This window comes from Dasypus novemcinctus, chromosome X, assembly GCF_030445035.2.
Source record: "Dasypus novemcinctus isolate mDasNov1 chromosome X, mDasNov1.1.hap2, whole genome shotgun sequence".
Taxonomy (NCBI): Eukaryota; Metazoa; Chordata; class Mammalia; order Cingulata; family Dasypodidae; genus Dasypus; species Dasypus novemcinctus.
The window spans coordinates 171,707,497-171,733,450 of record NC_080704.1 but is presented as its reverse complement, the minus strand read 5'-3'; the positions used below and the strand labels follow the sequence as shown (position 1 = coordinate 171,733,450).

The 25,954-nt window shown below is 35.2% G+C and overlaps 1 protein-coding gene across 18 annotated transcripts in view; it reads right to left on the bottom strand.

Moving 5' to 3' along the window:
• The window catches only part of FMR1 (fragile X messenger ribonucleoprotein 1), a 52,594-nt gene that overhangs the window by 3,143 nt on the left and 23,497 nt on the right, over positions 1-25,954 (bottom strand). For 4 of the 18 annotated variants that reach the window (XM_071213030.1, XM_071213031.1, XM_004478470.5 and 1 more), the window contains exons 3-16: positions 25,084-25,177; positions 22,680-22,751; positions 22,282-22,430; positions 20,991-21,084; positions 20,797-20,913; positions 18,418-18,588; positions 18,247-18,325; positions 10,113-10,222; positions 9,070-9,204; positions 8,508-8,570; positions 6,140-6,226; positions 3,549-3,744; positions 1,823-2,005; positions 1,251-1,333 (exon numbers count right to left, since the gene is read on the bottom strand). In XM_071213030.1, coding sequence (XP_071069131.1) covers positions 1,251-1,333; positions 1,823-2,005; positions 3,549-3,744; positions 6,140-6,226; positions 8,508-8,570; positions 9,070-9,204; positions 10,113-10,222; positions 18,247-18,325; positions 18,418-18,588; positions 20,797-20,913; positions 20,991-21,084; positions 22,282-22,430; positions 22,680-22,694 — 1,482 coding nt within the window. In that variant the 5' untranslated portion in view covers positions 22,695-22,751; positions 25,084-25,177. Of the gene's footprint in view, positions 1-1,250; positions 1,334-1,822; positions 2,828-3,548; positions 3,745-6,139; positions 6,227-8,507; positions 8,571-9,069; positions 9,205-10,112; positions 10,223-18,246; positions 18,326-18,417; positions 18,589-20,796; positions 20,914-20,990; positions 21,085-22,281; positions 22,431-22,679; positions 22,752-25,083; positions 25,178-25,954 lie in introns of all 18 variants that reach the window. The other 14 variants (XM_071213032.1, XM_071213034.1, XM_004478471.5 and 11 more) reach the window with 6 other exon arrangements.

Here is a 25,954-nt window from a genome sequence, read left to right as displayed (position 1 = left end):
TCTACAAAATATTTCAGTACCAATTGAACCCTTAAACATTGCTAGAATTCCAGATGCTGCACAAAATAATGACCAATGGGCCTAAAGCAACTAACAAATACTGATCTGTTTCAAATACAAATGCTAAATATATCCCAAAATGTTCAAGTGTTGGGTCTGAACGTGTGTTTTAAATGTTTGACTGTCAAGGGTTCAGTTATTTGATTTGTATCTATTCTCACAGAGAACACACAAACTTTTTATTTAGATTATTTTAATTATAAAAATGAATCCTTTTAACCAATATGATAAGATTACCCAATTAATCACATATGTTAAAGTGGGGAATTACAAACTGGTACATAAATATCTTAAATCTTTGTATTTATGTACATTAACTCGCCTATCTCTTTAATCTAAGTCCGAGGTTTCTTCTATGTTGGTCCTTCAGTTTATAGCTACTCAGAATTGCTATTCTTTCTAAGGAATATTTCATCATAAAATGTTCTTGCTCTAAGAAAGTCTCTCACTAGACCTGGATGTTAGTCCCCAATCAGTCCATAGTCAGGAATTAAGAGTTAAAGAAGGAATTAAGAGTTAAAGAAGAGGTATAAGAGAGCATGGGTTCTGGGAGTCAGATACCATTGTCTGAATACCATTCCACCACATGCCAGCTATGTGTCACCGACCACAGGACAGAACCTCTCTCAGCCTCGGTTTATTCACCTATAAATTGTGGAATAATAAAGCTACTTATCTCAGTGGGCTGCTGTAAGATTAAATGAGGTAAAACAAACAAAGCCCTTAGCAATTATATTATTTTATAATTATATTATAAAGTGATAATTATTATATATTATTTTATAATTATATTATAACAATTTTCCTTAATTGACACACAGAAGAAAGAATGACTCTATCCCAGCAACTAAGGGGACAAGGGACCCACAGGGCTGACTCAGGTCTCTTAGTACTTTCCAGGATAATCCTTTCCTTAGAGAATGGGGGTGGAGATGAGGGGTGGGAGGCGGGGAGACACCATGAGTGTGGTAAGACTCTTAAAGACACAATGTGGTTGTCAAAGTCTTTACAAATATTTAGACTGCATATTCTCCAGGAAATTTCCCTTACTTAGATATTTGTTAAGAAGGAATAATATTGCCCACAATTGTAGAATTGAAGGAAAAGTATTTTACATATACCAAATTTGTAATCTTTCAATATGCTTAAAAGTAAAAACAATTTAGATGAAAAGAGGTACACAAGTTTACCTGAAGGGATCCATCTGCTGTTCTTCCTTTAGCCTCTCTCGGATTGCGTGGGCGATTATCTGTTCGGGAGTGATCGTCGTTTCCTATAGCAACATTTTTAAATGGTTCAACAATTACTCATTCTGAAATGCTTATTACAGGCTTCTTTATTCTGACTTCCTCCATTTATTTAGACCCACACAGTTCAAAATGCCATGAAACATCTAGTGATTCCAGTTATAAAATGGTTAATCTGGTGCGATATCAAGAAATAGAAACATTCCAAAGGTACAGCAATTCTGCAACAACAGGTCAATCTGAGTTAATCCTCAGATGTTCATTATGCTTAAAATCTCAAAAGAAGCTGAGCTAGTTATCAATGGTTACTCATATATTATACATGAGTCATAAGGAAGGCTAATAGTCTGTTAATTACTACATGAATGAGAAGTTGATTCTTGCCTATGGTGATCAGCAGAAAACAGGAGAAATGGTATCTTGATAATACTTAATTAAATCACCAAGCTTTCTCATAGAACTTCAGAAAGATGTTAAAATTGACCTTCACTTTTAACAAATGAAAACCTTGGTACCTTTGAAGCCTCCTCCACGACCTCTTCCTCCCTGTCCTCTTCCTCCACCTCCACGCCGTCGTCCGTCTCCTCTGCGCAGGAAGTTCTCCCTCTCTTCCTCTGTTGGAGCTAATGACCAATCACTGAGTTCGTCTCTGTGGTCAGATTCTGTTTCAGAAGCATTTGATGCTTCAGAATTAGTTCCTATCGAGAGTTAAAAGTTATATACCATTGTCCGACTTTAAAAAAAGAAGTTAGGTTAAAAGAAGCTTCCAGAGATGTTTCTGGGGTAATTCAATACTTTTCCCAATTTATAAGCCCAACAAAGAATATTATCACCTTCCATTTTGTAAAACAAATGATCTTAAATTAAAAATGAAGGGCTTCACAATATTTGAAATAATTTTGGTTATGAACAGGTTTGGTTCTTCTTCTTCCTTTTTTTTTTTTAAAAGGCACTTTATTAGCTACCTAAGTTCAATCCTGAGTGTGCCACATCATTAAACAGCTGTGCTCTTTTAAAAATCTGTGCTCTCTGGAGGAAAAGTTGTCTATAACAGTTAAATGTAATATCTTGATTAAACCTCTATAAAGAGAGCTCCTTTTAACAAAGTTTAGCCCAGGGGCAGAGGAAAATGCATACATTTTGGTCAATTCCGAGAGGGGGGCAAAGCAGGCCTCTGTGGCAATTGTCTCAGGGGAGGGTTTCTAGTGGGGTCAGGGACTAGACCTCATTGAAGGGGAATTGCTTGCCTGATGCTTGGTCTACAACCTTCCCTCCCACTCCCACTGGAATGATTTATCATTAATAAAGGAATTAAAATTAAAAAAATTCATAATATCTGAGGTGGTTAATTCTGTAGGGGGTGGGGAAAGTGCTCTACAGTGAGGTAGAAATTCATCAGCCAAAAGACAGAATCTTGGGAAAGGGCTAGGGGTTGGGTTCAAGGTTGGCTTAGGAGTAGGTGTCTCTTCCCGACTCCATAATATCAACTCTTACTACCTCTCTCTCTTCCTCTGTTGGAGCTAATGACCAATTATAGCTTCACCATTATAGCTTCATTCCTGGATCTTGAAGGCTTTTCCATCTTAAAGAGTTCCCTTTTGAAATGCAAATATTTGTGAGATGGATTATACCTTATACCATATACCATCATTAGCAAGTTACATAGTTGTTATACAGTTGAGCAAGAAAGACAGTAGGTACTGGTAGGTAGGGACAGGGTTCAGTGAAAGGTGTTGGGAGAGAAGCAGCAGCACTGACAGAAAAGCTGGGAAGGCAAAGGGAAACTTTGCCTACTTCTTGACTGTGCCTAGGGCTGACTTTGGTCAGGCCACTCAAGATCACCTTATAAGCCACAGGACACAGACCCCTGATTTACACAGTCCATCCAGCAAGTATGACCAGCATATGCCTGACAAAATATGAGCCACAGTACACAAATGAAAAAGTTTTGTCTATACAGTAATATAATCAGGAAAAGACCTTAAGAAGTTCATCAACACAAAAGGGCTTAAGCAGATTTATCCCCAATCAGAACAGGGACAGAACTCACACCTGCCCTGTGAACTGTGTGTTATCAGGTTTTTTACTATATATGTTTCTTGAAAAATGATATGACCCACTGTGAATTGGAAACCATGTAGTGTGGAACTGTTATAAATAGGGTTCTAATGAATATTAGAGATTAGCAGCTATTAAGTCTAGGAACAGATAAAGTTACTGAGTAAAATGCTTAGTTTGTACCTGAAGTATATCCAGGACCGCGTCTGCCGTGCCCCCTATTTCTGTAAGGTCTACTACCTCGACCCATTCCTTGACCATCATCAGTCACATAGCCTTTTTCCTTATCTGTACGATTTGGTGGTGGTCTAGAACTAGCTCCAATCTGTCGCAATTGCTCATCAATTTGTAATCTCTCCAAACGCAACTGGTCTACTTCCTATTTAAAATATACAAGATAACAGTAAAAATAATTTGACATTTTATTTAATAATACCTTTCTCCTTTTCAGATAAATAGTATACTGGAATTATTTCAATTTCAGTTCTAAATTTACAGTAAACACTGTTACAAAGAATTATCAGGAAATGGAATGGTCTCCTTAAAATGAAAAAATTATTCTGTTTGACTTGGCATTATTATCCAATTATTCTACTGCGAAGGCACAGTTATACTGGTTTTGGGACTTCTTGATGATTGGGTATTGAAGAATATAACCCTAAATGTATGAAATCAGAGAAATGACATTTCAGGCTTAACCAGCTAACCTTAAAAATCACATATTATAAATAATTTCAATTGAAATAAATTTGGCAGTTAACAATAATATAGAAAGCATTGAGTTTGAGACATCTTTTATTTTAAAAGAACAAACACTATGGTAGGTCTTTGGATATACTCATATAATGAAGGAACAATTATTTTCAATTAACTGAAAATGCTGACATTCCTATATATGAGGGGGAAAAACCTATAGCTGACCAAAAGAGCTAGGTTTTACATCATGCCTTGAAAACGTCTTAAAGACTACAGCTCTGCTAGAATGAATATGATAAACAGTATAAATTCAATTGTGCAAAATATACAATTGGTAGCCCACCGACAGACCCTTACATGCAGTGCTCCCAATATGTCAGGCTTTGTCAAATCCAGATGACATGTGTACATTTCTAATCCCTGCCCTTCCAATCTACTCATAAACACCTCATTTGCTAGTTACAGGGAATCAGATCCATGACGATAATAGTACTGGGTATGTCTCAGTCAAGCAGAGGCTGTTGTACGGACTATGTAAATAATACTTGGACAAGCCACTGTAAAGCTAAGTTCCTAAAATCTTGATTGTGGAAGCTTCTGGAAAAGAAAGTTCATGTAAAGTTTTAGGTGAGCTTCATCTGAGCCCTGATCCACAATTTCTGTTTTATGCAGGACTTAAACAAAGAAGAGACCAACTGAGTGGTTTACTCCAAAGGTACAGTTAAAGCTCATGGAAAGGGTCTATTTTGCCAAAGAGGATGGTAGTCCAGGTTATCCCACTGTCGCAAAGCAGTCAGATGCTAAGCCCAATCAAGGGAAGCTCTAGTAATGGAAGGAATGGCAAGAGAGCAATTTCTGATAACCATAAAAGATACCCAATTATGAAAACAAAACTGAAGATCTGAGATAGAACATTAGTTTAAAAGAACAAGGATTTTGATACCATGCAACCCTAACTTCATAATTATTTAAGAATATGAAGAAAAACACATAGATTACACACAAAACACACTTTAAAACAAAAACAAATAAGAAAATCAACAGGCTAGCCTATCTCAGCAAACTTTGCTGGATGAAACCTTCCTACTTTTAACTGATTAAGAATGAATGAAATGTCCAGCTATTGCTCTTTTTCTTCCTTTCATTCTTATTTACATGTAAGTAGAAATTATTTACTTTTATGAGATCAGAAAAAAGTTAGTGCCATAAATAGGAGAATGGAAAAATTGGATTACTTTTTAAAGACTACTTAGTCCCAGGTACATTTTAGTTTTGATATATATGGATACAAAGAAATTACAGAAGTGGGATGGACCATATTAAATGACCTATCATTGTATTATATAACATAATACTGAATTATATTATATAACATTTAGGCCAAAAGGAATTTACAAAAAGCATCTAGTCTAGGGAAGTGACTTGCCTAAAGTCACATGCTAGCTCCTGGCAGAATAAAGACTAGAAGCAAATAACTAGATTGCTAACCCATTGCTCTTTCCCCTACACCTTGTAGCCTTCTAAGCTGGCAATCTGGAGGAGGCATAACTGAACAAGCACCAAAATGAACATTTACAAAAGGACACAGGTAGTTTACAGTCTGTATAACAGAGTATAAAGAAAAATACAAATGGTAAACACTTAACAGAGGAATTCATGAAATGCTGGGATTTACTTGATAAATGACATAAAAGGCACAACAAAGTCAAGTGATACAGACAGAATTTGGCCTGGGAAAAACTCAGAAAGACTAGAAAGGATCAACTAGATTAAAAGGCTATGCGCAGGGTTACTTAGCCAAGGGCTTAACAGAAGAATAATGGGGAATAAGGGAATTTATCGAGAACTGGGATAATAGTCCTTAAATTTACAATGACGGAAAACTGACTTATGTTTTCAGAAGGAATATAAACTGAACAAAGTATTTTCTTTATTACTTTTTATAGTTCATTCATTGTTAACACATAGGCTAGAATGAATCCTAACTGCTCTAAGATTTACTATGGAGTCTTTATATACTAAATATATTCACTAAAAAGTGCAAAAGGATTAGAAGTTAAAATTCTCCCTATTCTCACCTTTAAATAATTCAGGTGATAATCCAGAAGAACGGTGGCATTAGCGATGCTGTCCTTTGTTCCCACAAAAACAAATGGTACCATACCCTGAAAAAGAAATTGTAACAATGAGTCTAAAAAATTAATAAAAGACTAATTTGAATACTGCAAATAATGACTAAATCCCTAGCATAAAGTATAGCAAAGAGTAGGTATAGAAATGTTTGTAATAAAAATAAATCAATACATGAAAACATAAGCAGTTCCTATATTTTATACATCTGTTGTAAATAAGGATAGAGCAACCTCTTAAATGCATCAGGCTATTATGTTTTAAAAACTCCTATTAAATGTTGGCAAAAACCACAAATTATACATTCAAAATTATGCCAACTTTAAGACAAGATGCATAACATTTTGCAAACACTAAATCAGTTTTGATAACTAACAGGGTATGAACGAAACACAAATAAAAAAAATTAGGATAAACAGAGATGCACGGAGTAATCTGTAAGAAAAAGAAATGCAGACACATTTAGGAATATAAAATTTAGCAAGCCCAGACACGTTTCAAAACCTTACTCTGAAAAATTTAAAAGGTGTAATCCTAAGGAAAGTTTGATCTTTTCCCAATCATATAACTTGAGTATAAGGATGATTAAAAAAAGAGTATACCAAAGATTATACTTCTAGCCCATCAGTATAAACAAACAAAAAACTGATTTCTTGTCACAAGTTATAGGAAAGCCTAGCCACAGTTGTGCAAATCAACAGCTGGAATTATAAGAGACATTCAAAGTTCAAAATAGTTAAATATTTTGCTACAGAACAAATATACTTGGTTCCTAATATTCACAAGTAACAAAGAAAAGCATATGGTAACTTTGATGTAGATATATTATTAATTTTCTGGGTGAAGTTAAAAGGTGTGAGAAGCCAAGAAGCTGTCCCTTGAACAAAATACCAACCACTCTTTTATAATAAAAGAACATTCATCTGACAGGTGTAGTTATTGCTGGGCTAGCATTTGCCTGCCTGAATTCAATATACATTTCAAAAAACGTTATGTGGGACTGGAACAATTTTTTTTCCCCTTCACATGTACTTGGCTGTTGATGGGGAACAAAACTGAACAATTAAGAAATACTGCTTGAAGACTGACCTTTATCTGGTAGGCAAAGCACTACCACCTAGGAGCAACGACCATCTGATGATGTCAGGTGCTACTGAAAACCCACAGGCTTTATTTGGATTTTCTTTTTGGCATCAAATAATACATGAATTATGGAAATAATGAGGCCTACAGAACAGATCTCTTTTCTCAAGAGCATCTTTTGTAGCTATGGAGGCTTTTTCCCACCTCAGCTGACTTCATGTGGTACAAAGTATTTAACCATATTATTTCCCAAAATGTCAATGTGATGAAATGCTACACCCTTTCCTCTGGGTTGAGTATCAGCAAAATAACCTTTAGAACCTGTTTTCACAGGTTTAGTGACTTTGAAGCAAATCCCTTAAAAACATTTTCTCTTGCAACTTGTCCAAAGTGTTGGTGTATCCAAAGTGCCACTCTAATTAAAACACATTGGTGATAGGCCTGAATATTAAATTAAAATGAAGAAAGGTAGGAGAAAAATGAAGAGTAGAATGGCAGCCTTCAATGGTGATACCAGGAAGAAGTGATTCCCTCTTTCTAACAGAGAGAAATAGAAGATCCACTTACAGTTATAGCTCTCTTTGTAAAATGGCATTTTTGCTTTTAATCTCTTTTAAGTCCTTATGCTTCTTTCTATAAACAGTTCTCCCAGGCCAGGAAATATTTTAAAAAGTGGGGCTCTGCCCTCAAGGAACTTACAATGTGGTTGGGGCAATCGACAAGTAAATGTCTATGTAATAATTGCTACAATAATGGGGAGCACATGGGAGCATGTAAGGAGAAAAGGCTCTTGACCCAGCCAGGGGTGGGGGGCCTGCCACAAGTACACCAGGAAAGCTTCACGAGGAATAAGATCAAGCAGACATGGCAAGTTGGAGGTAGCTAACCAAAGAGGAAAAGGACTGTTCCAAGCAGAAGAAATAAGTGCACATGTCTAGAAGTAACAGAGTATAATAATGTTCACAGAACTCTTGGTACTCTAGTATGGTTTAAGATTCTACAGAATGCCAGGGAAAGGAATGGTTAAAGAAGATACTAGGGAGGTAATGGGGAAAGGCCTTATAAGCAACATTAAGGAACTGGAGTTTGAGCCCCAGGGCAATGGACACACATACCCACAAACACTCCTCCACCATCCCCCAACCTTGACGATCATTTGTAGTCTTTCTTAACAAGGGGAATAAACATTAAAATATAAAATTAAAATGTATTTTTCAAGGAATGTTTTCCTACCTGCCAAGCCTTGAGTTCAGGTTTCTGGGATTCCCCTGCTACAATTGATGAAACCACTAACACCTAAAGCAGTATAAGGAATGCAAGTGATGTCATTAACTATAACAAATGATACACAGAAGCCTGAACGCAGGACTTTCACTGTAGGACTTCTAAACCCATTTTTAAATATTTAGGATAGTTCAAATATTGAACACCAGTTTTAAAATATGGCTTTAAGTAGTAAATAATTTATCTACTAGAAGATATATTTTGAACTACTATACCTGCAAAATTTCAAGAAATATAGCATGAAAAAATTAAAGTCCACCCTCAAAAGAAAATTGTGACCATTAAATGCAACCCCGTATTTTATGTTTACAGCATACGGTTTGTCACTGTGAATAAGTTGAAAAATATGTATCATTTTGGTTTGTAATAGCTCATAAGCTGGCAATCAGATTGGGAAAAAAAAGAGCATGAGCAGTCTACAAGTCTAACCAGAGAAAACACCTGCAACACCAACCTGACATCTGAGTTGAAGAAAATAACAGTGTAATTCAAAGTGACAGATATTTCTTACCCTCTGGACTTTTGTACTGTTAGGTTGAGAAAAATGGGTGCTGTTTTCCTTTATATCTATATGTTTCTTTTCTTCCGTGGGATTAGGTCCAACCCGTGAATTATTGGAAGGTAGGGAATTTGGTGGCATAATTTCCTTGGTAAAAACACAAAACACAAAAGAGAAAAAAGGACTAATTTTTAAAACTTCCTTTAGCTCCATCATTATAGCAATGACCATATTCTGATTTAAGAGTGTCAATTTTTTAAAACATTTTTGTTATATAAAATTACAGAATGTAAAAATCATCCAAAATATGCAGGAAAAATACCCCAAAGATTCCACTTCAGCTTTTAAAAGATTCTTTTACAAAAGAAAAGAAAGCTAAGACAATATGTGAAAATTAGGACACTCTGGGGGGATAGTACCTTAAACAATAGTACTATTGCACAGAAGAGCATGCCCTCATTTCTCCATTCCATACAACTTCAAGTTGATACCAAAGAGCAAATATTCATGAAGGTAAAAGTGTGGATTATAAAATTTAAAGATAAGAATGATAGGGAAGAGATGCTATGCCAGATGAAAATTTAATGTATGCAGAATAAACACACACACAGAGCAAACTCACAAACTAAAAGGCCAAAGCACTAAATCCAGAAAACCTAATCAGTTTCTCAATTTTGTCTGTCAGCACATTAACATTTGAAAAGTGCTTTACAAAGCATTTTCACATATATTATTTCATTAAATTGTCACAATGTCACACAATGATGTAGGTTTCATATTTAGAAATTAATGACTACCAATTTTAAAGATCCAGAAATAAGACTTAAAGCAATTAAAAATCTCTAAGCCAAAGTCACAGCATTAGAGAATGGACAGAGGCCATTATCCATTACTGTGACACTAACTTTATCAGGCACACTGTGAGCAGACCTGATAATGAGATTTTTACATTCACATCATGTACATATTAGAGAGACCTCTAAAATAAGACAAATAAAATAAAAAAGCTTTTTACTTTTATTATACAAACCAGAAGTACATGTACTATAACATACCTCTTCTTGTGGAACATTTTTATCATTTTCAGCCTCAATTCTCACTCTTACAACTCCTGACTTGTCCACAATCTCCTGAATCAGTTTTCCATTTTTTCCTATAACTTTACCTAAGAAAGGAATAATTCATGTTTGGTTTTAAAAATACATACCTCAAACCAGTAAGCATACCCCACTGCTGTCATATTTATCCCCACATGAACATCTTTCATTACTGTGGTACATTCATGCAACTGATTACCACATTTGGAGCATTGCCACTAAGCACGGATTATAGTTTACACTGTAGTTTATACTTTCTCCCACTCCATTCTGTAGGTTATGGCAGGATATATAATGGCCTGTAGCTATCATTGCAATATCTTTCAGGACAATTCCAAGTCCCAAAAATGCCCCCATATTACACCTTTTTCCCTTTCCCTGCCTTCAGCACCTCCAGTGGCCACCGTCTCCACATCAATGATATACAGAAGAGGCATGCATCATTGTTTTTAAACTAAGGTACTAGAGTTGATTAATGCTTGTAAACTGACTAGGTAATTTTGAATTTTTAAGGTATTTTAAAGACTTAATTTGAATGAAAGGTTACATTTTAAACTTGCTGGTACTGTGGTGTGTATCACTGCAAAATTCTCAAAAAAGGAATTAAGGAAAAGGAGGATATAAAATAGTAAGCATATATGCTTATTTGACAATTTCAGGGTTTTTTTTTTTCTGGTTAATTTTTTATTTTTAAAGCAGCTTTAGATTACATAAATGTTACATCAAAGATATAGGGGATTCCCATGTACTCTACCCCTACCCCTCCCATACTTTTCTCCACTGACATTTGCTACAATCGATGAACACATATTGAAGCACTGCTACCAACCATGCACTATAGTTTACATTATGGCTCACGCTTTGCACCGCACAATCTTATAGCTTTTGACACAATGTACAATGGCCTGCATCCATCACTGCAATGTCGTGCGAGACAATTCCATCATCCCCAAAGTACACCATGTTATACCTACTCTTCCCTCTCCCCCCCTCCCCAGAACCCTGGCGGCTACCGCTTTTATATCAACGATACAACTTCTTCCGTTGCTAGAATTGACAATTTCAATAGTATCTGTAACTAATTTCAATCTGCTTCTTTGTCCAGGGTAAATATTTTTAGAATTCTGTATGGCACATTTATAAAAGATATTTTATATTTAAAGAGTGGCTTAAGCAGCTATACATACATCTAAAGGGAGTGCAAATTCTTCAAGCCAGTTCATAGAATGTTACTCCTGTGCATTGCTTAAAAATTATAGCAATATATTAAAAGGTGAAGGGACTGATCACAGAGTGAAAAATGAAGACACCTTTAAGATAACTCAAAACCACAATGAAAAAGTTCAAAACCAGTTAAAGTATTATTCAGTCACATCTGTTAAAAGTTCAAATACTTCAAATACCAGTAATCAAAAAGCACTTGATTCTTTCCCTCTTTTCATAAAATTCAATCATATGCTCAACTGAGAAATGACTACTCTCATGTTCCTGAGTACATATTAGCGCGAAGCAAGGTATTACAAATTTAACAACCGCTAACATTAGAAATCCATATGAACTTCATCTGATTCCAAGGGCTCTCCCCAGGTACCTCAAGCACCACTGGGCATATCAATTATGTCATTGCCCTACCATCCCATCTAAGGCAGTGTTGGGAACTACCAAATCAAGGGACAAAAACTGGAAGTCAAAATTCATTTTGTGCCCAGGGAAAGGTCTTCCCACAACAGTATCTTCTGATTCTTCTCATCAGAAGGTTCTTCTAATCAGAATACCTTGGCACTCTTGCTGGGTGGCAGCCTCACTCACCCTTTAACCTATTGTGACTGGTCAGTGGTCAGGGAAAAGAACCGATCCCACTAAGTCAGGACTCCAGACAAAGGTCCTTTTGTCAATTATTTCTGCTCGTCTTCAAATAAAAAAAGACTGGAGAAGGCAGTTACAGGAAGACTCCCACAGTTTGTTTTTAATCTAAAACACTTATATTTTCACAAATGAATGCTGTATTTAAGAAAGGTCTAAATGTACTAGCAAAAAGATAAACAAGATTTTGGCACGTATTTCCATTAAGATAATATCTCAACTATTCTAAGTACTGTGTGTTAATTATAACTGAACAATTAAACCGATTTTTTATCAGAATGAGTATAGAACAAGCACACTTCAAGAAAAGGACAATAAATGAGTGTACATACAAAAGAGTTTGTGAAAAATAAAGAAATCATAAATCATATCATGAGGCTCAAAGAAAGTACACATAATACTGATTACGACATCTCCCTAAAGATCTGCCTTGGCAAATCTTATACAAAAATATTTTCTGAAAACTAACATTCCCTGTGTTACAACAGATAATCCCCAAAAGCAGAATGGCTTTATTTTACTAACTGGAAATGAAACAAAACAAAAATTAGGCTGATGGTACTTCAGTAGGCTTTCTGGTGAAACATCACTTCTGGTATTTTCTTTCCATGTAAGACCACAGGAAGAATGTACTTTTGATAATGAATAATACAACTCTAAATCACAAAATTATATCCAAATTCCAACTGATGGCTTACTATAATTCTGCCCTGAACTGGATGGAGTTGTTTTGAATAAGGTGAAGGAAAGAGAACCTTTAGAGTCGCCTACAATGTCTAGAACTAAGCTGTGCTAGGTGATTGGTGTACATATATGTGTGTGTATATATATATACATGTATATGTATATATATGTAATATCTTTCCATTTCATCATCAAAACAACCCTGTGAGTTAGATATTATTTTTGTATTACTTTTAGGAGTTAGGAAAGTAAGACTTAAGGGAGCCAAGTCACTTGCTCAAGGTCACAAAGCTACCAACAATTGAAGTTAGGACTGAAACCTACATCCAATGCCCAAACTCCTTCTATCATCATGTTGTCTCAAAAATCAAACAAAAAACCCTTAATGAATCTATGCAAAAATTCCTATCCATTTGGTAATTTTTAAAGTGTCTATTAATTATATATTTATAAGAACACCTATAATTTAAAATAACTTATCCACTATAAAATGTATGTCACTGTTTGATAAACTTTAAATAAGTAAAAAATCATTCATAACCCAATTGTCCTGAAATAATTACTTTAAACTTGTGCTATACATGTTTGCTACACCTACAATTGGTGTCAGAATTCATTCAATAACATTACATATTCATGTTCTTTAGTTGTCTGCAGTATACAGTTGAACTATTCTTCATTATTTCACCAATATTTGTACTTTATCCTTAATCAAATGGCAATTTAGGAAAAAAATGTTTTTAGTGTTTTAATCACAGAGCAAGGTGTTTATAATTTTATGATGATGGAAAAAAAGTGGGGGGAAGGCTAAGTAGGATTGAAACCACGTTAAAAAAATGCATGAGTACTTGTTTGTTTGCTTCTTTAAACTTTTCCAAAGGACATGCATTACTTTTTGTTTTGATTTGTTTTTTGAGTTACCAGAAGTCTGGGATTAAACCCGGGACCTCGTATGTGGGAAGGAGCCACTCAACCACTGAGTCACCTTCCGCTCCCTGGACTTGATTTTTTCGTTTGTTTTTCAGGAGGCACCAGGAACCAAATCTGGGAAATCCCATTTGGGAGGTGGGAGCTCAACTGCCCAAGCCAAATCTGCTCCCTGCATTACTTTTTTTCCTTTAACAAATCAATTCTCCTGATATATATTAATAAAGAATGCAATTTATCCAAAGTATACAATCAATGGTGTTTGGTATAATAACATAATTGTGCATTTGTCACTTCAATAGTTAAATCATTTTCATTATTTCAACAACAATAATAATAAACAGACAAAAAAATCCCTTACCTCTCAATCTGTTTCCCCTGCTGTACACAGCTGCTATTTCTGCACAATTATTAATTTATTAAGCGGTTTTAATGAGATATAGTCATATACCATACGATCTATCAAAAGCATATAATCAATGGCTTTTTTTAGATGTTAAAAAGTCCTTTATTGCAAAATTACAAAATAAATAGAAAAACAGATTGAAAGAAATTACAAATTTTAAGAGAGTGCAAGGCCAGGTTAGATTTAATATAATCAATTATAAAAAACAGCATAGCAACACATTTATAAATGTAAATAATAATTAAAATAGGAATTAATTATAGAAAAATTCTAATTTTTATATTATAGCTCTAATTATTGGACAGAAACTCTAAGAATGAAATAAATTATTGGTTTAGTCATTTAATTTTCATTTAGGCCATAATTCTTTCTAGATAATCATCCGATTTGGGAATTCTTCACATCTTACTGGAATGAATTAGAGCAGATAACAGTTTGCCAACTCAATTTCATGAGGCAGAAAAGTGTAAAATCTTGTTCAACGGTAGCCATGCTAAATCATTATTGACCCAGATAATTTTAAACAGTATGAATAAGAAAGGGTTAAAGAAAAATGAAGTATCCAAAAATATATCTCTTCTCTAGTCCTCCTCAATTAAAAGCAAGTGCTTATTTTATATGAAAAAAAAAACTACAGAACACTGATCACAGGAACAATTTGCCAGTTGCACTGAGTAATTATTGTTCATAAACTATAGTGTTGTTATTTTACACTTATCTAGTCTCCTCCAGCTCTTTTTCGGTTACTATTAGCATGGAAAACCTTTCTCCAATCTTTCACTTTTAACCTGGTTGTGTCCTTAAGTCTGAGGTAAGTCTCTTGTAGACAACATTTAGACGCCTCATTTTTTAATCCATTCTATCAGTCTGTATCTTTTGATTGGGGAGCTCAAGCCATTAACATTCATTGGTATTACCGTGAAAGCATTACTTACTTCATCCATTTTATCTTTTGGCTCTCTCTTGTGGTATTGTTCTATTGTCTGTCTTCTTATCCTTTAGTTTACCCTTCCTAACAATCTTCATTTCTAAACCCTTCTCCAAATCTCTTGCCCTTGTTTATTCCTTTCAGGCTGCAGCACCCCCTTTAGCATCTCTTGCAAATTTACTCTTTTGGTAACATATTATATTCTATCAGTTTTGTCTGTGAAGAACGTAAAATCACCTCATTTTTGAAGGACAGCTTTGTCAGATACAGAATTCTTGACTGACAATTTTTCTTTCAGTACCTTAAATACATCATACCACTTTCTTCTCTGCTCTGTGGTTTCTGATGAGAGATCGGCATTTAATCTTATCATTTCCCTTGTATGTGATGCTTTGCTTTTCTCTTGCTGCTTTGAGAATCCTTTTTTAATTTAATTTTTAGATTATATAAATGCTACAAAAAAAAAATAAGAGATTCCCATATGCCCCCCTCCCTACGCCTTCCACACTTTCCCACCTTTATAACATTCTTCATTAGTGTGGTACATTTGTTACAAATGAAGAACACATATTGCAGCAGTACTATTAACCATGGACTACAGCTTACATTATAGTTTACACTTTGTCCTGCACAATTTTATTAAGTTATGACAAAATATACAATGGCCTGTATCCATCAGCACGTCACGTAGGACAAATCCAATCTCCTGAAAATGCTCCTATATTATGCCTATTCTTCACTCTCCCATCCCTCAGAACCTCAGGTGGCTAATGACTTTCTATCAATGATAAAAGGTCTTCCTCTGCTAGATATAATAAGTTTGTAGTAGAATAATAAGTCTATTTTAGTCCATTGTTCATTTCCCAATCTTGAGGTCAGAATCCTCTCTATCTCTGATATTTGTCATTCTGAATAGTAGGTGTCTTGGGGTAGGTCTATTTGGATTTATTCTGTTTGGGGTATGCTGTCCTTCTTGGATATTGATATTTATGTCCTTCTTAAGGGTTGGGAAGTTTTTGGTCATTATCTCCTCAAATGTGCTTTCCATCCCTTTCCCATTCTCTTCTCCTTCCAGCACACACACCAATAACACGAATGTTTGTGTGTTTTGCAGTCATTTAATTCCCTAAGACTCTATTCTATTTTTCTCATTCTCATCTTTTCCGGTTCAGATGTTCTATCTTCAAAATCACTAATTCTGTCTTCAAGCAACTCAAATCTGCTCTTATGTGATTTTTTTTTTAAGATTTATTTATTTCTCTCCCCTTCCCCCACTCCACTGCCTGCTGTCTGCATCCATTCACCGTGTGTTCTTCTGCGTCTGCTTGTATTCTGCTTGTATTATCCAGTGGCACTGGGAAACTGCATCTCTTTTGTTGCATCATCTTGCTGCATCAGCCCTCTGTGTGTATGGCGCCACTCCTGGGCAGGCTGCACTTTTATCATACGGGGGCGGGGCACCCCTACATGGGGACGCCCCTGCGTGGCATGGCACTCCTTGTGCACAGCAGCACTGCGCAGGGGCCAGCTTACCACATGGGTCAGGAGGCCCTGGGGATCAAACCCTAGACTCTCCATATGGCAGACAGACGCTCTATCAGTTGAGCCACGTCTGCTTCCCTTATGAGATTCTAATATATTTTTAATATCATTCATTGTGTCTCTCATTCTCATAAGGTCTGTTACTTTTCTTTGCATGCTTTCAAATTGTTTTTTATGCTCTCCCAGTGTCTTCTTAATATCCTTTATGCCTTTAGTCATATTTTCTTTAAATTTCTTGAAGAAATTTAGGACAGTTGTGTGATTATCACTAATTGTATTAAATCCTATATCCCCTCAGGATATTTGGTTTGTTCTTTTGGCTGGGCCATCTCTTCCTGTTTCCTAGTATGGCTTGAATTTTTTTGATGTGTAGGCATGTGAACATGGTAAATTTACTCTGATGGCTAATTTCTCTCTTGCTGGTTGTTTTTTTCTTTCACAGCTCTTTTTTGATATTTGTTTCAACTTATTCTCAGACTTTAAAATGGCTCAGCTTAAGTTTTCAAAATCAGTCCAGGCACTCACTAGTGGGGTGCAGATTTTCTCCCAGGGTATTGATATAGAGAGCAGCTTTTGCCCATGAAACTTCCAAATAGGCCAGCAGATGGCGCTAGTCAGTGCACCTTTCACTGAGGTGTTTTAGTCTCACCTTTCCTGTGTTCCTTTGTTGAACCTCCAGATTAAAAATTCAAAGCAGGTTCTGCTGGCCAAATTCACTGAAGAAAAGTACCCTGACCTCCCCCTCCCTTTTCCCTTGAAACAGCTCACAGGGAAGATAAGCTGTCTGATCCCCTCTCAGTTGGCTGCAGTGAGTCAAATGTTTTACCCCAGTTTAATATCTTGGGGGTGGGGGAGGTGAGCCCTTCCTGGCCACCAAGGGAACTTGGTAACTCATGTTTGTCATTTCGGTTTCTTCATCTCTCTGTCACTCACTCTCCTTGGAGTTGTGTAGCACTATTCTGGTCTGCTGAACCCCAAAGCAGGTCCCTACTGAAGGACATATTTTGGCTCTTTCTCTGTTGGTTTTGTCTATTGCCATCTTCTCACAATATCCTGCATGACTTTTTATAATCAGTCACGGGATCAAGTTTAAAAGATACAACTCTATAGACAGTATTTCTCAATTTTATTCATAATTCAAAAACATATGCAGCATTTCAGATAAAAACTGTATTTGGGTTTGATATGTTCTACTAAAGATATCAACAACTTTTCAGAGTAATGGTGGAGTTCCTAGGTATTTGCTGGTACTCTTGGCGAAGGCTATGAAATAAGAGCACTCAAGTCAAAATAATTACTGTTTTCATTGCAGAAAACTCCAGACATTAGGAGTTACTTCTAGCTTTGGAACTTTAAATTAGACTTAAGTAACCCATATTCAGATCTTCAATTCTGAGAATATTATGAATGCTATCATTTCATAGTCCCATCAGGGAAAGCAAATACCAATTTTCTCCAAATTATAAAGCCCCTAAACATCACTCATTTTGAAAAACATATACAAAGTATACAGCAAGGAGGCCATGCAAACTAGGTACTAGTAAGTTTGAACTAGCAAAGCAGTCTCTTTTGCATACCTTCTGAAAATGTAATCCTTGAGTATTGCACTTACCAAATATTTTCTGTATACTGTAGGAATAGACCATATTTCAAAAGATTAAGCTCCAATGAAGTGACCCTTGAAGTGGAGGAAATGGAATTCTATTTGCTTAGATAAGTTGTTTACCTAAATTGTGACTCACCTACTAAGTTCCTTGGAACTTGTATAACATCTTCAGCAAATTCAAGAAAGCTTCTAGCCTTTTTCACTGCATCCTGGTCCTAATAAAAAGGGGAAAAAGTTTCAAGACGAAAGATGAGTCAGCGGAAATACTGATTTCTATTTAGAAAGAAACATTTTGTAGAATATTTACCTCTCCATAAATGTGAAATGTGCAGGTATCTTCATCGAGATCAATAGCAGTGACCCCAGGTACTTTTCTAGCTTGCTGAATATTAGCACCATGTGTACCAATAGCTAGACCCATCAGATCTTCTCGTACAATAAACTGTTCATGAAACCTTGAGGCAAGTTGCCTTGAACTCTGAAGAGAAATGCAGCTCTGATTAATATGCTTTATCAAATATTAAAACTACAGTATTTAGGTCAGCCATGTAAATTATCTTGACCCTGTATACCAGGGGCCTATAAATTAGTTTCAGTGGAAAACTAACACGTTGTAGAAAATATCTTCCATGGCACAATTAATTTTTTGTAGGTTACCTAAAGGCCTATGCCATTTGATATATTTTTCATAATAGGAAAGGGATTCTTGAAAATTTTCCAAGGTAACTTTTAAAAACCTATTTGCAAGGCTGCCTTAGTTAACCAATGACATCAACAATGTAACATTTAAGAAGATCAAATATTCCCAAATAAAATAAAAACCAGCTCACTGGGTCTGACAGACTCAATGTTACTTATTTAAGGAGAAATGTTTTAAAAATACCAACTTTATAGAATACCAACTTCTTTTGCTTTGGTTTTATTAAAGGATATCATAGTGGGTTCTTTTTCTGTGAACAGTACCATTTTTATAACTCATCACTAGAAACTGTGCTCTAGATATCCCTTTGCTGAAGCAATGAAATTAAAATGACACTCCCACCCTCCTCTGAAAATCTAAGGAAAGGAACCATAAAATTGGTGTTATAGAAGTTAAACTGAATGAGTAAGGAATGCCAAAGATTTATAACTTATCTTACATATGCACCCAATGACCTAAAATGAGATCAGTCTGTAAGACCTTGTGATCTGGATCCACAAGTATAATGAACTCTTTCAAATATTCAGTGATAATAAAATTAAATTACACCGACACTCAAAACTTGTGGATAATCACTCTTTTTAAATAGTATTATCAAAATTTAATGTTTAGTTCTAGCATGCCATTAATGAAAACCAAAAACATATTAGTGAAAAATGGGAATTCCTTATCTGAATATGTGAATCTCTTTAGTATTAGTAGTGAAGAAAGATAGGCATGCACACTAGTTTCTTATTATTCAGTACACCTGGTAATTTTAGCATGTAAGTGTAAACAATTTTAAACACACAGCATCCATTTTTCTAGATTATACTGACAAAATGCACAAAATATCTGCAGGACTTTTCAAGAAGTCGTATTTTTAAAATTCTGGTTCATTCACCTGGTTCATTCTTTTCATTTATAGTTCACTGATAAATGTTAAGCTGAAGGTATGATAACAGATCATTTAAGAAGAATTAGACATTTAAGAAGAGGCACATGAGTATATTTCCATAATACTCACAATGAAAATAAGGAGGCTGTTCTGGCCTAAAGGTCATGAGAGAATTGCTAAAGAAACCACAAAATTGTGAACACAGGGACATCAAGAAAGAATGAGAGCCAAACCCAATTAAACAGACCTCCATGGCTATAAGGAAAACAAAGTAGCAAAAGGAGATATGAATTTCTATTCTCCTGCTAAAATTCCAGCAATCACACATCAAATTGGAAGGCAGACAAGTTTAGCAGGGTTTTACAACAATACAGCCTTCACTACCTTCTCTCTTAAAATGCAGTCTGGAACGCCTTTTTTCCCTCTATTTAAACTGTATGGTGTTTTCCTTCTAACAAAATGAATAATGATGTGGATTTCTGGAATTTCCCAGTAATATATTTGAGATGGCACATTATACTAAAATCCATTTAGTTTCTATGGTAATGGATGGAAGTACTAGATAGTTATCAATGAAAATAAATGTACAGTGATGGAAATTATTGGAGTATTAATAAAAGTAGATAAAATGCACCTGAAGAGACGAAATAGTAAGTTAGGGAAATAGCCTCTGGCAGGAATCTGAAGACAGGAGTTTTAAAGAGTGACAACCAATTAGAATGAAGAAGTTCTATACCCTTTTAAACAGAGATAAACATACATAATGAAAGGAATATGATTAGATATTTAAATACTTTCTAGTACTTTAATGATAACATGTTATATGGAAGAAGCATTGTCTCAATTTATTAGCAGCTTTGACAAACAGCTAGTAAAAGTGAACTTGATCAGAAGTCTCTTAAGATACATAAACCACTGCTTAATTTTGAAGCCTTAGGTATGAAAACTTTAGTATGATTATGCTTTGTACATTTCAATTTTCTGAAGTATAGAATATAAGGAATTGTTAAGAAATAGTAAATTAATGAAACTGTCCATATTCAAGTTTTGTAACTGTACAATTTTCTTTCTAGATAGCCTTATAAGCAACGTTGGGGAAAGTGACATACCTCCAGCTGCTTACTGGCTTCTTCATTTCTCAATATCAGAGACAACTTAGTGCGCAGACTCCGAAAGTGCATGTCAATCAGCATATGTGCTCTCTTAGAGGTTACTTCATTGATGGACTAAATGATTTAAATTAACATTATTAGCAAAGCAAACACTCCAAATGAAATAAACCCAAAGAGACAAAAATACTCACCAAAATGACAAGCTGATAATTTTCTGGATCATAAGTGACAGAAAAGGCACCAACTGCCTTTTTAAAGTCCTTATGTGCCGATTCTTTGGCACACCTAGAAATAACAGAGAATACTCATTGCTAAGCTAAGATGAATTATTACCAACTACTGGTATAAATATATGCAAGCAGATTTACACTGAACAGAATCATGGTTTCATATTAAACTTAACTCATGCAAAATATACTATTTCCATTTAAAAGTTTAGTTTTTTAATAGAAAAAAACTTTGCTGTATATTGTATATCTCTAAATCAAACACCTGTTATTATAGAAAAAGGAGGATAAAACTTGGTGATTCCAATTCTTAATTTTCAATCAGTTATGCTCTTAAGGGTTTACTGGTGGCCTTAAGATCACCAAAGGTGACACATACAGGGAAACTTCTTTACAGGCTTCCAGATGTTATTTCTATTCAGAAAAAAACCTTTCTCAATGTCTTTAGAAAACATTTAGAAGCTTTCCCTATTTTTCTGTCCCACTTCACATGATAAGTCATTAGTTTTCTTGAGTTAAGTGTTGAAAACCACTGGGGATAGCTACAGGGTCCCTGTTTTGTTCTGTTGTTTCTTGTAAAGAAAAACTGCTGACCAATTTAATGGAGAGAAGGAAATGTACATGAATGAGAAGGCACAAAAATTTACACACATCTCTAGAATCAAAATGCAGGACTTTTACGTATTCTGAACTGCAGTTTAATGTTCACCTATGACATGACCAAATCAAACTTATAGTATCCCCTTGATTAAACCCTTAAAAAATAAAAAGGAATCTCTTTTCTAGAAAGCCTTTAAAGTAATACTCTGGATCAAGGATTACAAGATGGAGATGACCTGCTGAACCTATTTTAGTTCTAAATATTTTAAGTATTAATCTGAAACTATGAGCTAAAAGGGATAAACACCTGGAGAAATAAATCTCTCTGTCTTAAATGTGATTTGTGACTTATGACAGAATTGTCACATTTGCATTTCATAAGTTTCAAAATCTTACAATTCAATGAACCAAGTTAATTTATTTTAGAATACAGATGTACATATAGAAACATAGCTGGGCCAAGCAAGTTTAGACAAGTGCAATGCTGACTTGAATATGTAACTGGGAAAACCTAAATATAATTTTTCACTGTTTGCAAACCAAACCATTTTTTCCCAAGTACACTAAATTTAAAATTTTATTTCTATTATATATTTCTATTCCTTTTTACTATTTATCACCTATAAGTTCTCAGCATTTCTTGCACACAACTTACATTTGTCGTAAGTCTTCTGGCACTTCCAGTTTGATCTTATGGAAAGTATCTTTTGTGGCAGGTTTGTTGGGATTCACCGATCGTAAACGTTCAATTGTGACAATTTCATTGTATGTAGCATCGCATGCTGCATACTCTATTACATAAAACTGGGAGAAATAAATAAGTAGTTATCCCTAATCATAATTCTTAAAGATCAAAGTGTTACTTATTCAAGGTATTTTTAAATAAATTATATAGAGGGAAAAAAAACTGTATTTAATCAACTAACACATGGAACACACTGAACACACAGAGCAAACAATTAATAAGATGATTCAAATCCAAACTGAAATGTATTACCTGGGCTTAGAAAAGGGAAATAGTATGTATACAAAATTATGTAAGCATTTTCCTACCTCACCCTTTATCATCCTGACTTTAGCTAACCACCAACAGCAAGGCTCTTTTTCATTTGCTCTGGAATAAACCTACAGAAAAATCACAACACAGATCATTTCACGATTAATATCAGTGTGAAAAACTTTGGATTATCAGACATAAAGGAAAACTTTGTAAAAAATGTCCCTGGGTATAGTTCAAATGCATATATGGTACACTTTCAACCAAACTGTACCTCTACAGCTAGATACAGATACATAATCAGGAACTCCCTGAGATTGCCTGCTGGTTCCCTGTAAAAAGAGGTTTTTCTATTTCTCTGTTTCACTTAAGTATTAATTACTCTAAAAATGAATGCTCAATAAAAGTTGATTGTTCTTGAATGCGGGCATACTTTCTTTGGGCACTTTGTGAGCTATGAAAATGTATCTAAATGTGTTCAAATGAATTTATTTTTCTTTAAATACTCTAATAAGCAAATAACTGATTGGAAATTACTGACCCTGGCCTATTGCCCAGTTTCCTGGTCACTAAATGGGTAAAAATGCAGACCGCTTAGCCCACTAAGGATACCATCCTGACATTCATGTCTCCTGGGGACTAAATAGACAGATCCTTGGTCACTCTCTGCTCTGTCTCCTCTCCACTAACATGGACATGAATTTCACAGCTGGCAATCCTCTGGATACAACCTTCCTGCTCTCTCACACTGTGGATCAGTTCTTCTAACCAATTTCTCTGGTAGCACTCCAAAGTTCACTTAGGATGTGCAGCATGGAAGCTTTTGTGAAGACACTAAGAATTCAAGGTTAATAGGAAAAGAGACAATATGGCATACACAGAGAGACAAATACTCAGAAGCAGAAAGGAGAAGTGGAGAGGACAAGAGGGATGTGGAGGCCAGGACAAGCCAATATTGTCTCCCTTTTATGATCTAAATTAATGGTTATCTAGGGACTAAATACAATTTAATTTAACCTACCTTTTCCTACTGCCTCCATCACTGCCTTTCAAATCTGCTCTAGCCAGAGGAATAACCTCAGTTAACTGTTATGTAACACAGTGAAGTCATCCTAGCAACAGTATCTCAGGGTCAAAAAAAGTCCTCTTTAGCTATCCATCAAACAGTTTTATTAGCACTCCTAATAAAGACAGATGAAAAGACCTGGTGTTGCCTTCAGGAAGTCTGTAACCTCCTGGGGAAGATCCACAAGTGTACAGCGGAAGCTCCGCTAGTATAGTCAGTTTGTTCCCTATGGGATCCTTCATAAAATGAAGTCCAGCTCCTTACAGCTAGTAGGCAACTAAGTACATCTTTGGTAAATACAGGAGACTTTTATTCTCTTTCTGGTTGAAAACTGTAGAGAAAGAACAAAGGACTGGAAATCCAGAGACCTTTCAGTTCACTCACTACAACAGCACCCCTGGCCCCTACATTACCTTCCTTCCTTCCAACATTTGTCATGGTATTAGCTATCCTCACTAGACTGTGACCTCATTGAAGGCAGGGGACTCTGTCCTGTTTTGCTGCACTTTCCGAATATAGTGCAGAAAATAAAGACCTAGTTTCACTTTACCTTACCTGTACAAATGTCTACTTACTACTTTCCACCCGCCACACATATTCATGTAGTAGCAACTACCAACAAGGAATTACAGTAAATATTGTGGAGAAAAAAAGAGAAGCTTAAAATGGACTGTGAAAGGGGAGCAAAAAAAAAAAAAAAAAGAGAAAATACTACAAGAAAAAACTGTAACATAAAGTTGACTATAAGTGCCTTAAAAGAAGTACAAATGCAATTTCCAATTGATAAGAGAAATCACAGACTCGTTGTTTTTGTTAATGTGTTAGATTTCTATATAACACCTTTTGGTCAAAGAAATCAACAACGCATACGCAAACTGGTAAGGTTCACAGAATGTCCCCTGAAAAAGATGTATTACTTATAAGTATCAATATAAAATTTGTAAATTGGGTTGATAAAAACATATCAGGAGGGTTTACTGCTACTTAAAGAAATTCTAGGATACTGCTCTCTGACACAGCACATATTTTCCCTTTGTAAAACTGATTTTCCTAGTCCATTTTGCTTTAAAAAAATGGGAGAAATGGGAGCACAGTTGTAAATTAGTTAACATATTATTCCAACAAATATTCAGAGATTGAAGGAAGGGGTAAAAGTACTAGTGGGTAAAGGAAACCAACGGCAATTTTCAAAGGTAAGTATTGCTCAAATAGCCAGTTAAGCATCATATATTATTTTGAATCCTTAAGATAGTTTAGTCAAAAGCACATGTCCATCTCTGCTATAATGCCTTATGTAGTTTAAACCGTGATAAAGAAAAGGTGTAAAAAAGGCACAAGCAAATGAAATACTCCCTACACCTTCGGTGCTTAACTTTAAAGCAAGGCAAACTTACCTCAACTTCATCACTTTCATTTATATCTTTATTATAACCTACAGGTGGTGGGAATCTTACATCATGGAATGGAATCTGCCTCTCTGGCTGCCAGCTGCAAGTAAGCAAACATACAATTATTTAACATGCTTTTCATATTGAACCAAAACAATGACTACACTTCCATCAACTTGTGGTTAAGCTTAACCTCTGTTTTTCTAGTTTAAAGAAGTAAATGCTTTAAAACTGTAGAGTTTTTGTTGAGCAGGGCAAGATAGCAATATAGAGACATTTCAGTAAAGTCTGCATGCAGCACAACAGCCCTGTAGTTCCGTTTAGAGTATTTCTCTAAACACAATAAAACAACATTGCAATTTTCAAAAAAGTCTTTTTTCCATTAACTGCAATCTCTGAAAGTTCTAAATGTAAGGCCACAACAAAAATTTCCTTCTATATTTAAATTAAATATGTTAGTAAGTGTTAGTAATACCAGCATACTTCTACTTGCAAGAGAATTTTAACCACATCCCAACAGCCACGGGAACTGGTCCTAGATGCCTTATAATTCCCAAGCAAAACGGGGTAGTCAGCACATTAACAATTCACCACTCACTTTTCCCCCTTTAAATTCTAGATCCCACGAGGTGGTCAATTCTTGCCATGGATAGCTGGCTGCTGAGCAGTACCACGATGTACCAGCATGCGCTGGTTTGGTGGGGTCTCATAAACCATAGAAACCCAATGGAGACAGCCGATAGAGGTTTGGTAAGTTGCCTTTTTTAAAAATTTAAAATGATTTGGAACAATTTTGAAAAACACCAAATTATTCTTTATATCCACAAAAATGTAAAATATTAAAAGACAAACTTTTCAAAACACTGTAGGATTTTCA